General features: G+C 44.6%; 2 protein-coding genes across 4 annotated transcripts in view; both read left to right on the top strand.

Moving 5' to 3' along the window:
* Positions 1-15263, top strand: part of LOC112253188 (E3 ubiquitin-protein ligase MARCHF8-like) — a 153102-nt gene that overhangs the window by 121418 nt on the left and 16421 nt on the right. For all 3 annotated transcript variants that reach the window (XM_042299048.1, XM_042299049.1, XM_042299050.1), the window contains one exon: positions 7048-7127. In XM_042299048.1, the coding sequence (XP_042154982.1) occupies positions 7048-7127 (80 nt within the window). The remainder of the gene's footprint in view (positions 1-7047; positions 7128-15263) is intronic.
* LOC121839599 lies at positions 7134-10307 on the top strand. Its single transcript, XM_042299047.1, has one exon. It carries the CDS (start codon positions 8091-8093, stop codon positions 9015-9017), a length of 927 nt encoding a protein of 308 aa, XP_042154981.1. The 5' UTR covers positions 7134-8090; the 3' UTR covers positions 9018-10307.

The raw sequence follows: 15263 nt of genomic DNA, 5'->3' as shown, positions 1-15263 counted from the left end.
GCAAACTGGAATCCATTTATCCGGAGGCTGCATTCATTGTAGCTGGGGATTTTAACAAGGCTAATCTGAAAACAAGACTCCCTAAATTTTATCAGCATATCGATTGCGCAACCAGGGGTGGAAAAACCTTGGATCATTGTTACTCTAACTTCCGCGACGCATATAAGGCCCTGCCCCGCCCTCCTTTCGGAAAAGCTGACCACGACTCCATTTTGTTGATCCCTGCCTACAGACAGAAACTAAAAAAAATAAGCTCCCACGCTGAGGTCTGTTCAACGCTGGTCTGACCAAGCTGACTCCACACTGCAAGACTGCTTCCATCACGTGGACTGGGATATGTTTCGTATTGCGTCAGATAACAACATTGACGAATACGCTGATTCGGTGTGCGAGTTCATTAGAACGTGCGTTGAAGATGTCATTCCCATAGCAATGATTGAAACATTCCCTAACCAGAAACCGTGGATTGATGGCAGCATTCGCGTGAAACTGAAAGCGCAAACCACTGCTTTTAATCTGGGCAAGGTGACTGGTAACATGACCGAATACAAACAGTGCTGCTATTGCCTCCGCAAGGCTATCAAACAAGCTAAGCGTCAGTACAGAGACAAAGTAGAATCTCAATTCAACGGCTCAGACACAAGAGGTATGTGGCAGGGTCTACAGTCAATCACGGACTACAAGAAGAAAACCAGCCCAGTCACGGACCAGGATGTCTTGCTCCCAGGCAGACTAAATAACTTTTTTGCCCGCTTTAAGGACAATACAGTGCCACTGACACGGCCTGCAACAAAAACATGCGGACTCTCCTTCACTGCAGCCGAGGTGAGTAAGACATTTAAACGTGTTAACTCTCGCAAGGCTGCAGGCCCAGACGGCATCCCCAGCCGCGCCCTCAGAGCATGCACAGACCAGCTGGCCGGTGTGTTTACAGACATATTCAATCAATCCCTATACCAGTCTGCTGTTCCCACATGCTTCAAGAGGGCCACCATTGTTCCTGTTCCCAAGAAAGCTAAGGTAACTGAGCTAAACGACTACCGCCCCGTAGCACTCACTTCCGACATCATGAAGTGCTTTGAGAGAATAGTCAAGGACCATATCACCTCCACCCTACCTGACACCCTAGACCCACTCCAATTTGCTTACCGCCCAAATAGGTCCACAGACGATGCAATCTCAACCACACTGCACACTGCCCTAACCCATCTGGACAAGAGGAATACCTATGTGAGAATGCTGTTCATCGACTACAGCTCGGCATTCAACACCATAGTACCCTCCAAGCTCGTCATCAAGCTCGAGACCCTGGGTCTCGACCCCGCCCTGTGCAACTGGGTACTGGACTTCCTGACGGGCCACCCCAGGTGGTGAGGGTAGGCAACAACATCTCCACCCCGCTGATCCTCAACACTGGGGCCCCACAAGGGTGCGTTCTGAGCCCTCTCCTGTACTCCCTGTTCACCCACGACTGCGTGGCCACGCACGCCTCCAACTCAATCATCAAGTTTGCGGACGACACAACAGTGGTAGGCTTGATTACCAACAACGACGAGACAGCCTACAGGGAGGAGGTGAGGGCCCTCGGAGTGTGGTGTCAGAAAAATAACCTCACACTCAACGTCAACAAAACTAAGATGATGATTGTGGACTTCAGGAAACAGCAGAGGGAACACCCCCCTATCCACATCGATGGAACAGTAGTGGAGAGGGTAGCAAGTTTTAAGTTCCTCGGGATACACATCACAGACAAACTGAATTGGTCCACTCACACAGACAGCATCGTGAAGAAGGCGCAGCAGCGCCTCTTCAACCTCAGGAGGATGAAGAAATTCGGCTTGTCACCAAAAGCACTCACAAACTTCTACAGATGCACAATCGAGAGCATCCTGTCGGGCTGCATCACCGCCTGGTACGGCAACTGCTCCGCCCACAACCGTAAGGCTCTCCAGATGGTAGTGAGGTCTGCACAACGCATCACCGGGGGCAAACTACCTGCCCTCCAGGACACCTACACCACCCGATGTTACAGGAAGGACATAAAGATCATCAACCACCCGAGCCACTGCCTGTTCACCCCGCTATCATCCAGAAGGCGAGGTCAGTACAGGTGCATCAAAGCTGGGACCGAGAGACTGAAAAACAGCTTCTATCTCAAGGCCATCAGACTGTTAAACAGCCACCACTAACATTGAGTGGCTGCTGCCAACACAATGACACTGACACTGACTCAACTCCAGCCACTTTAATAATGGGAATTGATGGGAAATGATGTAAAATATATCACTAGCCACTTTAAACAATGCTACCTAATATAATGTTACATACCCTACATTATTCATCTCATATGCATACGTATATACTGTACTCTATATCATCTACTGCATCCTTATGTAATACATGTATCACTAGCCACTTTAACTATGCCACTTGTTTACATACTCATCTCATATGTATATACTGTACTCGATACCATCTACTGTATCTTGCCTATGCTGCTCTGTACCATCACTCATTCATATATCTTTATGTACATATTCTTTGTCCCCTTACACTGTGTATAAGACAGTAGTTTTGGAATTGTTAGTTAGATTACTTGTTGGTTATTACTGCATTGTCGGAACTAGAAGCACAAGCATTTCGCACAAATAAAAATGTGATTTTATTTTATTTTTTGATTTTCGAATGTCATGTCATAATTACGTACAATTCTGGCAACTTAGTTCACAATGAGCCAGGGAGGCCCAAACTGTTGCATATACCCTGACTCTGCGTGCAATGAACGCAAGAGAAGTGACACAATTTCACCTGGTTAATATTGTCTGCTAACCTGGATTTATTTTAACTAAATATGCAGGTTTAAAAATATATACTACTGTGTATTGATTTAAAAAAAGGCATTGATGTTTATGGTTAGGTACACATTGGAGCAACAACAGTCCTTTTTCGCGAATGCACACCGCATCCATTATATGCAACGCAGGACACGCTAGATAAACTAGTAATCAACCATGTGTAGTTATAACTAGTGATTATGATTGATTAATTGTTTTTTATAAGATAAGTTTAATGCTAGCTTGCAACTTACCTTGGCTTCTTACTGCCTTCGCGTAACAGGCAGTCTCCTCGTGGATTGCAATGTAATCAGGTGGTTAGAGCGTTGGACTAGTTAACCGTAAGGTTGCAAGATTGAATACCTGAGCTGACAACGTAAAAATCTGTCGTTCTGCCCCTGAACAAGGCAGTTAACCCACCGTTCCTAGGCCGTCATTGAAAATAAGAATGTGTTCTTAACTGACTTGCCTAGTTAAATAAAAGTGTAAACAAAAAACGAAACCAAAAAATTGGCAAAATCAGCGTCCCAAAATACAGATTTCCAATTGTTATGAAAACTTGAAATCGGCCCTAATTATTCGGCCTATTCGATTAATCGGTCGACCTCTAGTATGCATGTCTGTGCCAATGTTTCTGTTGCTTCACAGTCCCCGCTGTTCCATAAGGTGTTTTTAATCTGTTTTTGAAATCTAATTTTACTGCTTGCGTCAGTTACTTGATGTGGAATAGAGTTCCATGTAGTCATGGCTCTATGTAGTACTGTGTGCCTCCCATAGTCTGTTCTGGACTTGGGGACTGTGAAGAGACCTCTTGTGGCATGTCTTGTGGGGTATGCTTGGATGTCCAGCTGTGTGCCAGTAGTGCTTTTAGTTTTAGAAATATTTAGGGATAACTTATTCCTTGCCACCCACTCTGAAACTAACTGCAGCTCTTTGTTGAGTGTTGCAGTCATTTCATTCGCTCTAGTAGCTAATGTGTATAGTGTTGATTCATATGCATGCAAAGAAACTATGGCTTAACTCAGTCAATGGCATGTTGTTAGTAAAAATTGGAAAAAGCAAGGGGCCTAAACAGCTACCCTGGGGATTTCCTGATTCTAACTGGATTATATTTGATAGGCTTCCATTAAAGAACACCCTCTAAGTTCTGTTAGACAAGTAACTTCTTTTCCACATTATAGGTGGCGGTGTAAAGCCATAACATATGTTTTTCCAGCAGCAAACTATGATCAATAATGTCAAAAGCTGCATTGAAGTCAAACAAGACAGCCCCCACAATAATTTTATCATCAATTTCTCTCAGCCAATTATCAGTCATTTGTGTAAGTGCTGTGCTTGTTGATTGTCCTTCCCTAGGACTGTGTTTGTTGCTGGCATGTCTTCCCTAAGTTTGTTTATCTTGCCAATGAAAAAGTCATTAAGGGTAGTTTGCAATATCAGTGGGCTTTGTGATGAATGAGCCATCTGATTCAATGAATGAAGGAGCCGAGTATGCTTTTTCCCCAAAAAAATTCATTTGAGGTGCCCCAAAGCTTTTTACTATATTTCTTTATATAATTTATCTTTGTTTCGTAGTGTAGTTTCTTTTCATTTAGTTTAGTCACATGATTTCTTAATTTGCAGTATGTTTGCCAGTCAGTTGGGCTGCCAGACTTAATTGCCATACCTTTTGCCTTTTCCCTCTCAACCATACAATTTTCCAATCCCCCATCAATCCAAGCGGATTTAACCGTTTTTACAGTCATCAAGTATAACCAGCCAGCTGTATGTTGATAGTGTCATCATTCAGCCACGACTCCGTGAAACATAAGATATTACAGTATTGAATGTCCTGTTGGTAGTTTAATCTTACGCGTAGGTCATCGATTTTATTCTCCAAAGATTGCACGTTTGCTAGCAGAGTGGATGGAAGTGGGGGTTTATTCGATTGCCTATGAATTCTCAGAAGGCAGCCTGCCCTCTGGCTCCTTTTTCTCTGTCTCCTCTTCAAGCAAATTGCGGGGATCTGGGCCTGTTCCCGAGAAAGTAGTATATTATTTGTGTTGGGCTGTCAGACTCGTTAAATGTTAAAAAAAGAAAAGGATTCTGCCAGTCCGTGGTGAGTAATCGCAGTCCTGATGTCCAGAAGTAATTTTCGGTCATAAGAGACGTAGCGGCAACATTATGTACAAAATAAGTTAAAAAAATAAACATTGCAAATAAACGAACAAAAAACACATAGAACGTCAGCCTTCTTCTCCGGTGCCATTTTACTGAAGAGATAAATGATGTTGCTTGCAGATGTGCATAATATTCTGAGAACCTAATCTAAAAGTATTTAAAAACTCCAAATAACAAACACATGTTGTTGTAACATTTCAACTGTTTTTCACTGCACGGAACACTGGTGCAGTTGAATGCAGCATTGTTGTATGGTGTGCTCAAAATGTATTGTAGTTGAGTAGCCAGCCTAGACTACTGCTCAATGTTGCTGTTATAGGCCTACATGTTTCTCCTTTTTTATGGTGATTTATTGCAAGGTTTGTTTTTAGGTTATTCATTGTCAAGCTTTAAAAAACGAAGCTAGGCTGCAACATTTTAGTAGCCTAGCTAGGACTGTACTGTGTCTGTACACTTCCCTCCGCTGCGTGCTGTAAACCCGACACACGAAAGAAAAAAACGGGACACGAAAGCAAAGCAATTGACAGTCCATTCACAGATGCGAGCGCATCAGGCAGTAATTTCAAAAAGTAGCTGACTCAGTTGTTGACTCATTTATACTCGCGTGTGCGTCCTGTTGTCCTTTAGTAGTCATTTATAACCATGTGTGAATATTTTATCTTTAACTTGTTGACAACCAAGATGACATTTTCTGTCGGCTAAAGCAATGACCTGTTGGGACGGAAACTTGGCATGGACATTTAGCCTACACCACGTTTAAACTTTTAGTCTGTGCCATTAATGATGACATGATACAGCGCACTGGCTGGCTCTTGTGTGTGTGTGTGTGTGTGTGTGGTAATGCACTGCGGTTTAGCGTGTATCACGTTGGCGGTGGTTGCTCTGACATGTAGTGCAGCGCATCACGGGCGGTATGGAAGCTGGCCAAAATTAATTGACAACCCAAATCATTGCGCGGGCTGGATAGAAATGTGCATTCTGTGGAACTGAACGCTTAAAACGCGTCTGCTAAATGGGATATAGTACACTGAACAAAAATATAAACGCCACATGCAACAATTTCAAAGATTTTACTGAGTTACAGTTCATAAGGAAGAGTCTATTGAAATAAATTCATTAGGCCCTAATCCATGGATTTCACATGACTGGGCAGGGGTGCAGCCATGGGTGGGTCTGGGAGGGAATAGGCCCACCCACTGGGGAGCCAGGCCCAGCCAATCAGAATGAGTTTTTCTCAACAAAATGGCTTTATTACAGACAGGGATGTAAACAAATTGTGCACAAAATTTGAGAGAAATAAGCTTCTTGTGTTTCAGGGAATATTTATTTTCAGCTCATGCATTTATATTTTTGTTCAATGTATATCTGAGGAAGTATACAACTAATCAGAGGTCAGCTCTCTCTCTACTACTGCTCAGTGATTAGTGCTTTTCTAGTTTGTTTCGTTTCAATTATTAAAAAATAATAACGGTTTTCGATTTCGGTTCCAATAAAAACATTTAAACAAGAAATGCATTATGAAATAATGACAATACAATGATTAGAGCTTTCCAAGCCAAAAATAGTGAACATTCAATTGTCAAAATATTGTCTCTGTCAGGTCCACATTGGGTACACATTGGGTAGACATTGGTCCACATTGGGTAGACCATTAGAACATAGAATATTTTTAAATTACAATGAAATAATAAAATATTTTAGTTGTGCATATTACTTCGTTTTTATTTGATGACTATTATTTTGAATTCCTTAAAGTTATCATCTCGTGCTTGCTCAGGCAGTAGCAGCCTGCCAGCCAGACAAAGTTATCTCTGTGATCCCCATACTACACTGTCTTTAGTCATCCTAGTTACCTAGGCATACTTTCACAAACTCTCTTATCCTTTCTCTCATCGTTGTGTTGTGTTCATTTCTCTCTCGTGTGGTTTGTGTGTATCTAACCTAACGTAGTCGGTTAATCACTCAGCACTACTCTTTACTGTATATGCAGGCATCTGGTGATGCCAATGAGACTAATCAGAGTTATTTTTGTATTTCTCGCTCTCTCCCTCAGGCGGGGAGCCCCACCTCCGTCAACGCCCCCTGCAACTTCTCACGAACGTCAGTCACCCCCTCCAACCAGGACATCTGCAGGTACTGTACACACACCTTTAAATAATAACCTTTGAACTCTAACCCCCTGACCTTTAACCCTCCAACCATGACATCTGCTGGTTTACATCCTTCAATTGCATTGGGCTGCTGAGGGCAAGGCAGACCCATGGATAGTTGATATTATGAAAGACGGGTCACAGATGGTGTTGCCTGATGCCAAACAGAATAGATAGGAGCTAGAGTTGGAAGTGAGGAGTACTACACTGTACTGAAGAAAAACACTTTATTGTCCATTGTCACATTGTCTGCTTTACACCAACCACCTTGTTTCCCTGTTTTAATTCTCCATCCTGTTTTCTTTCTTTGAATGCACGCTGGCCTTTTGTTTCATTTCTCTTTTTTTCTACCCCTCTCCCCTCCCTCCTGCTTGTCTCTCTTCTCCTCTCTCCTGTACCGGTTTTCCGCTATCATCCACCTGTCCATGCCTTCATCCCTCCACTCCTCCAACTTTCATCCCTTCATCCCCACACTCCTCCAACTTCCATCCCTTCATCACTCCACTCCTCCAACTTCCATCCCTTCATCCCTCCACTCCTCCAACTTTCATCCCTTCATCCCCACACTCCTCCAACTTCCATCCCTTCATCCCTCCACTCCTCCAACTTTCATCCCTTCATCCCCACACTCCTCCAACTTCCATCCCTTCATCCCCACACTCCTCCAACTTCCATCCCTTCATCCCTCCACTCCTCCAACTTTCATCTCTTCATCCCCACACTCCTCCAACTTCCATCCCTTCATCCCTCCACTCCTCCAACTTTCATCCCTTCATCCCTCCACTCCTCCAACTTCCATCCCTTCATCCCTCTATCCCTCCACTCCCTCACACACAGCCTTACCACCACATCTCCAGATCAGTGCTCCCAGAAGCCTTTGCAGACCGCCGTGGTTCTATTGAACTCAAACGGCAAAACCTCTCAGGGGTCAGGAGGAGACATCTCCATGACAACGCTCTGCCTGGACGCACCCCCAGCCTTCAAGCCCCCCAAAGCCCGGGGTGGGGTCTCATTCGGAACGGAATGGTTTTCATTGCTCCGCCCCTCCACAGTCAATGGGACACTGAAGTTTTCTCGCTCTCTGAACGATGTTGGCCAGCGCATGGATAGTCTCTGTAGTGGACTGCACTTCATAGACCGGACCTGTTCTGAAGGAGAGCTGGAGGTTAAACCCGAACCACCCAACATGGACAAGAAGTCCAAGGCACTCAACGGCAAGGCAGCCACACTCCCACACCAGGCCACAAACCTACCTTCGTTCCCCACGCACACACACACCCACACACACCCTCACCTCGTCCCCTCGTTCACCAACAACTACAAATACCTCAACCCCCAACACTGCCTCCAACCTCCCTCTACCGGCGTCCCCCCTCCTCCTCCTCCTAACTCCCAGCTCCACCCTCCCAGCTCCAACCTCCTCCGCCTCTTCCTCCCTTTCTCTCGCTCCTCTACTTCGGCCAGTCTCCAGTGTTCTGAGCTGGGGAGCTACGATTCCCGCCTCCACATCGCCAAATCCTCCAGCGCCCTGATGGGGGGCATTGAGCCTCCCCTGGGGGGAGCAGAGGACCTCTTGGGAGATGATGAGGTGTTCGAGGTCCCCAAGGGAAGGACCGGGGCTTGGACAAGGGCTGGAATCCCAGGAAGAGATGCTGGAGGCGGGGTAGCGGCTCTCCTCGGGGAAGCCCCCCTCTGCTACATGGACGAAGACAGCGATCTGGACCAGTTTTCATTTCTGGACCAGTGTTCGTCACCCACCCACTCAGAGAAAACAGGGCCGCTCACGCCAGGCCCGCTCTCTCCCTATTCGCTGTCCGGAGACTGCTGCAGGTGGGTGATTCCTGGATTGTCACCCTGTGCTGTTTTGTGGTAGAGTTCCATAGAATGCCATTGCTGGATCCTGCTCAACCCTCCTGGGACGTGACGTAGTAGAGTCCTGCCCAGCCCATCCTGTGAAGTGGTAGAGCCTGAACACCCCTGTGATGTGACGTGGAAGTAGAGTCCTTTGGTCCACCCCCGTTCAACCTTGCGGTGGTAAAGTCCTGTGATCCACCCCCTTTCAACCTTGTGGTGATAGAGTCCTGTGGTCCACCCCCTTCCAACCTTGCAGTGGTAGAGTCCTGTGGTCCATCCCCTTTCAATCTTATGGTGGTAGAGTCCTGTGGTCCACCCCCCTTCAACCTTGTGGTGGTAGAGTCATGTGGTCCACCCCCTTCCAACCTTGCAGTGGTAGAGTCCTGTGGTCCATCCCCTTTCAACCTTGTGGTGGTAGAGTCCTGTGGTCCACCCCCTTTCAACCTTGTGGTGGTATATTCCTGCACGCCACACACTCCCTGACCCAGCTCAAATGAGGTAGTTGTCCTGGGAGAGAGGAACATGAGCTCTCTGGGAGTGGGTTCAGGCTAGGGATCAACAGGCAGATTATTGGCTTCAAATAGCATTATAAGGTATGACACACAGACGTATACACGCATACATGTATACACACACTTTGTGTCAGACCAAGGTCGGGTAGCTCATGACCTGACTCGTGCCAGGAGTATGTACTGCGTAGGCAAGTGTAGGTGTGTGTGTGTAAGGCTTGCGTGGGTGTGTTTTATTTTTCTACTTGCTAAGTAGGATTTAAATGATTAAGTCTGGCAATCCACAGGGACAGACAGGCAGACAGACAGGCAGACAGACAGGCAGACAGACAGGCAGACAGACAGGCAGACAGACAGACAGGCAGACAGACAGGCAGACAGACAGGCAGACAGACAGACAGGCAGACAGAAAGACAGGCAGACAGACAGACAGGCAGACAGAAAGACAGGCAGACGGAGAGAGGGGTGCGGCTGGTGTTCTGAATTGACAGACAGACAGAGAGAGAGAGGGAAGTAGAGAGAGACAGAGACAGGCGAACACACAGACACAGGTGGATGGTGTCCTGACTTGTTACTCCCTATAGAGACCAAGACAAGTATAGAACCTTAAGGAGCTTTGATTGAACTCTATTCCTAAAGTGGTGCACTATAAAGAGTAATAGGGTGCCATTTGGGATGTACTCATGGATTGAGATCACTACTGACACTTCCTGTTTGTATTTGTATTTATTAAGGATCCCCATAGCAGCTACTCTTCCTGGGGTCCCTCAAAATTAAGGCAGTTTATTCAATTTTAAAACAGTACAATACATTCACAGATTTCACAACACACTGTGTGCCCTCAGGCCCCTACTCCACCACTACCACATATCTACATTACTAAATCCGTGTGTGTGTGTGTGTGTGTGTGTGTGTGTGTGTGTGTGTGTGTGTGTGTGTGTGTGTGTGTGTGTGTGTGTGTGTGTGTGTGTGTGTGTGTGTGTGTGTGTGTCTGTGCCAATGTTTGTGTTTGTGTTGCTCAACTTGCTCAATTTCCACATTATTTATTACAATATTTAGTTGAGGTTTAGGGTTTAGTGAGTGTTTTTCCAAATACATTGCTTTTAGTTTTAGAAATATTTAGGGATAACTTATTCCTTGCCACCCACTCTGAAACTAACTGCAGCTTTTTGTTGAGTGTTGCAGTCATTTTAGTCGCTGTAGTAGCTGACGTGTATAGCATTGAGTCATCTGCATAAAAATTGGAAAAAGCAAGGGGCCTAAACAGCTACCTTGGGGATTTCCTGATTCTAACTGGATTATATTTGATAGGCTTCCATTAAAGAACACCTTCTGTGTTTTGTTAGACAAGTAACTCTTTATCCACATTATAGCAGGGGGTGTAAAGCCATAACACAAGTTTTTCCAGCAGCAAACTATGATCAATAATGTCAAAAGCTGCATTGAAGTCAAACAAGACAGCCCCCACAATCATGTTATCATCAATTTCTCTCAGCCAATCATCATTTGTGTAAGTGCTGTGCTTGTCTAGTTTCCTTCCCTATTAGCATGCTGAAATTCTGTTGTCAATTTGTTTACTGTAAAATAGCATTGTATCTGGTCAAACACATTTTTTTCTAGAAGTTTACTAAGGGTTGTTGACAGGCTGATCGTTCAGCTATTTGAACCAGTAAAGGGGGCTTTACTATTCTTGGGTAGCGGAATGACTTTCGCTTCCCTCCAGGCCTGAGGGCACACACTCTCTAGTAGGCTTAAATTAAAGATATGGCAATATCGTCAGCTATTATCCTTAGTAATTTTCCATCTAGATTTTCAGACCCTGCTGGCTTGTCATTGTTGATAGACAACAATAATTTTTTCACCTCTTCCACACTGACTTTCTGGATTTCAAAAGTACAATTCTTGTCTTTCATAATTTGGTCCGATATACTTGGATGTGTAGTGTCAGCGTTTGTTGCTGGCATGTCATCCCTAAGTTTGCTTATCTTGCCAATGAAAAAGCCATTAAAGTAGTTTGCAATATCAGTGGGCTTTGTGATGATTTGAGCCATCTGATTCAATGAATGAAGGAGCCGAGTTAGCTTTTTTCCCAAAATGTCATTTAAGGTGCCCCAAAGCTTTTTACTATCATTCTTTATATAATGTATCTTTGTTTCGTAGTGTAGTTTCTTTTCATTTAGTTTAGTCACATGATTTCTTAATTTGCAGTATGTTTGCCATTCAGTTAGGCTGCCAGACTTAATTGCCATACCTTTTGCCTCTTCCCTCCCAACCATACAATTTTTCAATCCCTCATCAATCCAAGGGGATTTTACAGTTTTTACAGTCATTTTATTAATGAGTACGTGCTTATTAGTAACTGGAATAAGTCGTTTCATAAATGCATCAAGTGCAGCATCTGGTTGCTCCTCATTACACACCACAGATCAGCAAATTTTCTTTACATCATCAACATATGAATCACCACAAAACTTCTTGTATGACCTCTTATACACTATATTAGGCCCAGCCTTTGGTTTTCCTAGATATGGCTATTATATTATGCCTTGCCACCCACTCTGTTCATTCTGCTCCACTCTGTCCTGGCTGCTAGCCTAATGCAACAGTCTTTCTGACACATTATTGGAGTGACTCTCCCCGGTTCGGCTTGAATCTGAACAAGAGGCAATAATTAGAAATTGAGCCAGCGCAAATGTGTTACCAATGGAAAGGAGATGTTATAGATCAATGCTGACTTGTACGGACGTACCACTCAGAGCAGAGATGGTATTATATTATTAAACACAGTGGAGAGGAGAAAGTTATTGAACTGCTTATTGGATGTTGACTGTGTGATCAGGGTGTATGAGGGAGGAACAGAGGAGGAACAGAGGAGAGATTTAGATGCGACTGTCATTAGGGGCCTCATTTATGAAAGTTGTGTTCTAAAACATGCATATGCTACATTTTTCACTCAATAGTTGGCTTTTATAAAAACTGAAATTGACGTGAGAATGTGCTTATCCTCCCGTAAACGATCATGCGGTCAAAATGTTTCTAATGGTTGAAGTCTTCATTGCAAGAAGGTAATAGTATACTAGTAGTAGACTTGTGCAAATGTAAAATATATACTGAGTGTAAAAAACATTAGGAACACCTTCCTAATATTAAATTGAACAACCTCTATTCATCAGGGCATGGACTCTGCAAGGTGTTGAAAGGGTTCCACAGGGATGCTGGCCCATGTTGACTCCAATGCTTTCCACAGTTGTGTCAAGTTGGCTGGCCGCTCTTGATACAAACAGGAAGCTGTTGAGTGAAAAACCCAGGGGCGTTTCAGTTCTTGACACCAACCATTGTGCCTGGCACCTATTACCATACCCAGTTCAAAGGCACTTATTTTGTCTTGCCCATTCACCATCTGAACGGCACACCTACACAATCCATGTCTCAATAGTCTGAAGGCTTAAAATTCTATCTTTAACCTGTCTTCTCCCCTTCATCTACACTGATTTGAGGTGGATTTAACAAGTGACATCAATAAGGGATAAGGGAGTTTTCACCTGGATTCACCTGGTCAGTCTGTCATGGAAAGAGCAGGTGTTAATAACCATTGCAGAATAAATTCCTCACCTTTTCTGGCCATGATTATTTAATATTCCCAAAGTAGCCAGACAACAAATGACCATCCACATCGGACTGGTCCACAACAATTTGCAAAAAAAATAGACTGTTAGAAAGGGTCACCCGCTGGGCACAGACATCAATTTAACGTCCATTCCACGTTAGTTCAACATCATTTCATTGAAATGATGTGAAAGCATAGTTGATTCAACCAGTGTGTGTCCTGGGGGCAGATACAACAAATGTCACTGCAAAATAAAACAATTCTGCAAACACCTCCAAATACATTTGATCACTATAGTTCACTATTGCGACAGTATTTCCTTTAGATACTGTCTTGTCCTAATTCCAATACTTCCAAATCATACAGATATTATAATGCTCGTTCATGACAAGTCTGAATTAAAACAGGAAACGTGTATGTTTGGCGGGCGCCAAGTTTAAAGACAGATAGATGATGAAATATTCATACAGAGAGCGAGAGAGGGATTAGGAATAATCATTCTGTTTACATCATGTTTCCCGCTGGCGTTTGAATGCGTTTCATGTTGAGATGCTCTGCTAGTGTCCATGGCACTTACCATCTCACTATCTCTGCTCAAGAAGGTGTGTTCTGGCTGACAAAGCAAGGCAAATTGAATCCCTGTTTCTATCATATTCCCAGCCAGCAGTGTATCACAAGCTAGTCTATTTACACCAATTTTGTCCCCACTCAACAGTCTGGTAAAACATCATCTCACACACTATCTGAATACTATTCTAAATGTCTCATTCTTTATGACTACCGTTATGGAGTCAGACTGGTATGGTACATGTTTCTCAGTGATTTGCAGAGCCGCAAACAAACACCACACACACTCTCCCTCCACGCCTCTCTCCTCTTCTCCTCCCCAGCCATAACCACTAAGAACTACCTCTTCTCTCTCCCTCCATCCCACTCTCTCCTCTTCTCCTCCCCAGCCATAACCACTAAGAACTACCTCTTCTCTCTCCCTCCATCCCACTCTCTCCTCTTCTCCTCCCCAGCCATAACCACTAAGAACTACCTCCTCTCTCTCCCTCCATCCCACTCTCTCCTCTTCTCCTTCCCAGCCATAACCAATAGAACTACCTCCTATCTATCCCTCCTCCATCCCTCCACGCCTCTCTCCTCCTTAGTCTGTTTTTGAGGAAGTCATAATGCTGTTCTGTTTTCCCTCGTCCTTTTTTATGTTGTCATTTAATCACACCTACCTCCCGACTCAACCTAGGTGTGTGTGTGTGTGTGTGTGTGTGTGTGTGTGTGTGTGTGTGTGTGTGTGTGGGTGGGTGGGTGGGTGGGTGGGTGGGTGGGGGTGGGTGGGTGGGTGGGTGTGTATAGGGAGAGGGTGTGTGTGTGTGGGTGGGTGTGTGTGTGTGTATAGGGAGAGGGTGGGGGTGGGTGTGTGTGTGTGTGTGTGTATAGGGAGAGGGTGTGTGTGTATAGGGAGAGGGTGTGTGTGTATAGGGAGAGGGTGTGTGTGTGTATAGGGAGAGGGTGTGGGTGTGTGTGTGTGTGTGTGTGTGTGTGTGTGTGTGTGTGTGTGTGTGTGTGTGTGTGTGTGTGTGTGTGTGTGTGTGTGTGTGTGTGTGTGTAGGGAGAGGGTGTGTGTAGGGAGAGGGTGTGTGTGTGTATACAGAGAGGGTGTGTGTGTATAGGTAGAGGGTGTGTGTGTGTATAGGGAGAGGGTGTGTGGGTATAGGGAGAGGGTGTGTGTGTATAGGGAGAGGGTGTGTGTGTGTATAGGGAGAGGGTGTGTGTGTGTATAGGGAGAGGGTGTGTGTGTGTATAGGGAGAGGGTGTGTGTGTGTGTGTATAGGGAGAGGGTGTGTGTGTATAGGGAGATGGTATGTGTGTGTATAGGGAGAGGGAGTTTGTGTGTGTATAGGGAGAGGGTGTGTGTGTGTCTGGAGGTAATAACACTGTATCAGTAACTGTCTGGAGGTAATAACTTTATCATTAAACTGTTTGGAAGTAATAACTGTCTGGGGTAATAACTCTATCAGTAACTGTCTGGAAGTAATAACTGACTGAGGGTAATAAATCTATCAGTAACTGTCTGGAAGTAATAACTGTCTGGGGGTAATAACTCTATCAGTAACTGTCTGTAAGTAATAACTCTATCAGTAACTGT

Source organism: Oncorhynchus tshawytscha, linkage group LG16 (genome assembly GCF_018296145.1).
Source record: "Oncorhynchus tshawytscha isolate Ot180627B linkage group LG16, Otsh_v2.0, whole genome shotgun sequence".
Classification (NCBI taxonomy): Eukaryota; Metazoa; Chordata; class Actinopteri; order Salmoniformes; family Salmonidae; genus Oncorhynchus; species Oncorhynchus tshawytscha.
Note: the sequence above shows the minus strand (reverse complement) of the source record. Positions and strands in the feature narration are given on the sequence as shown.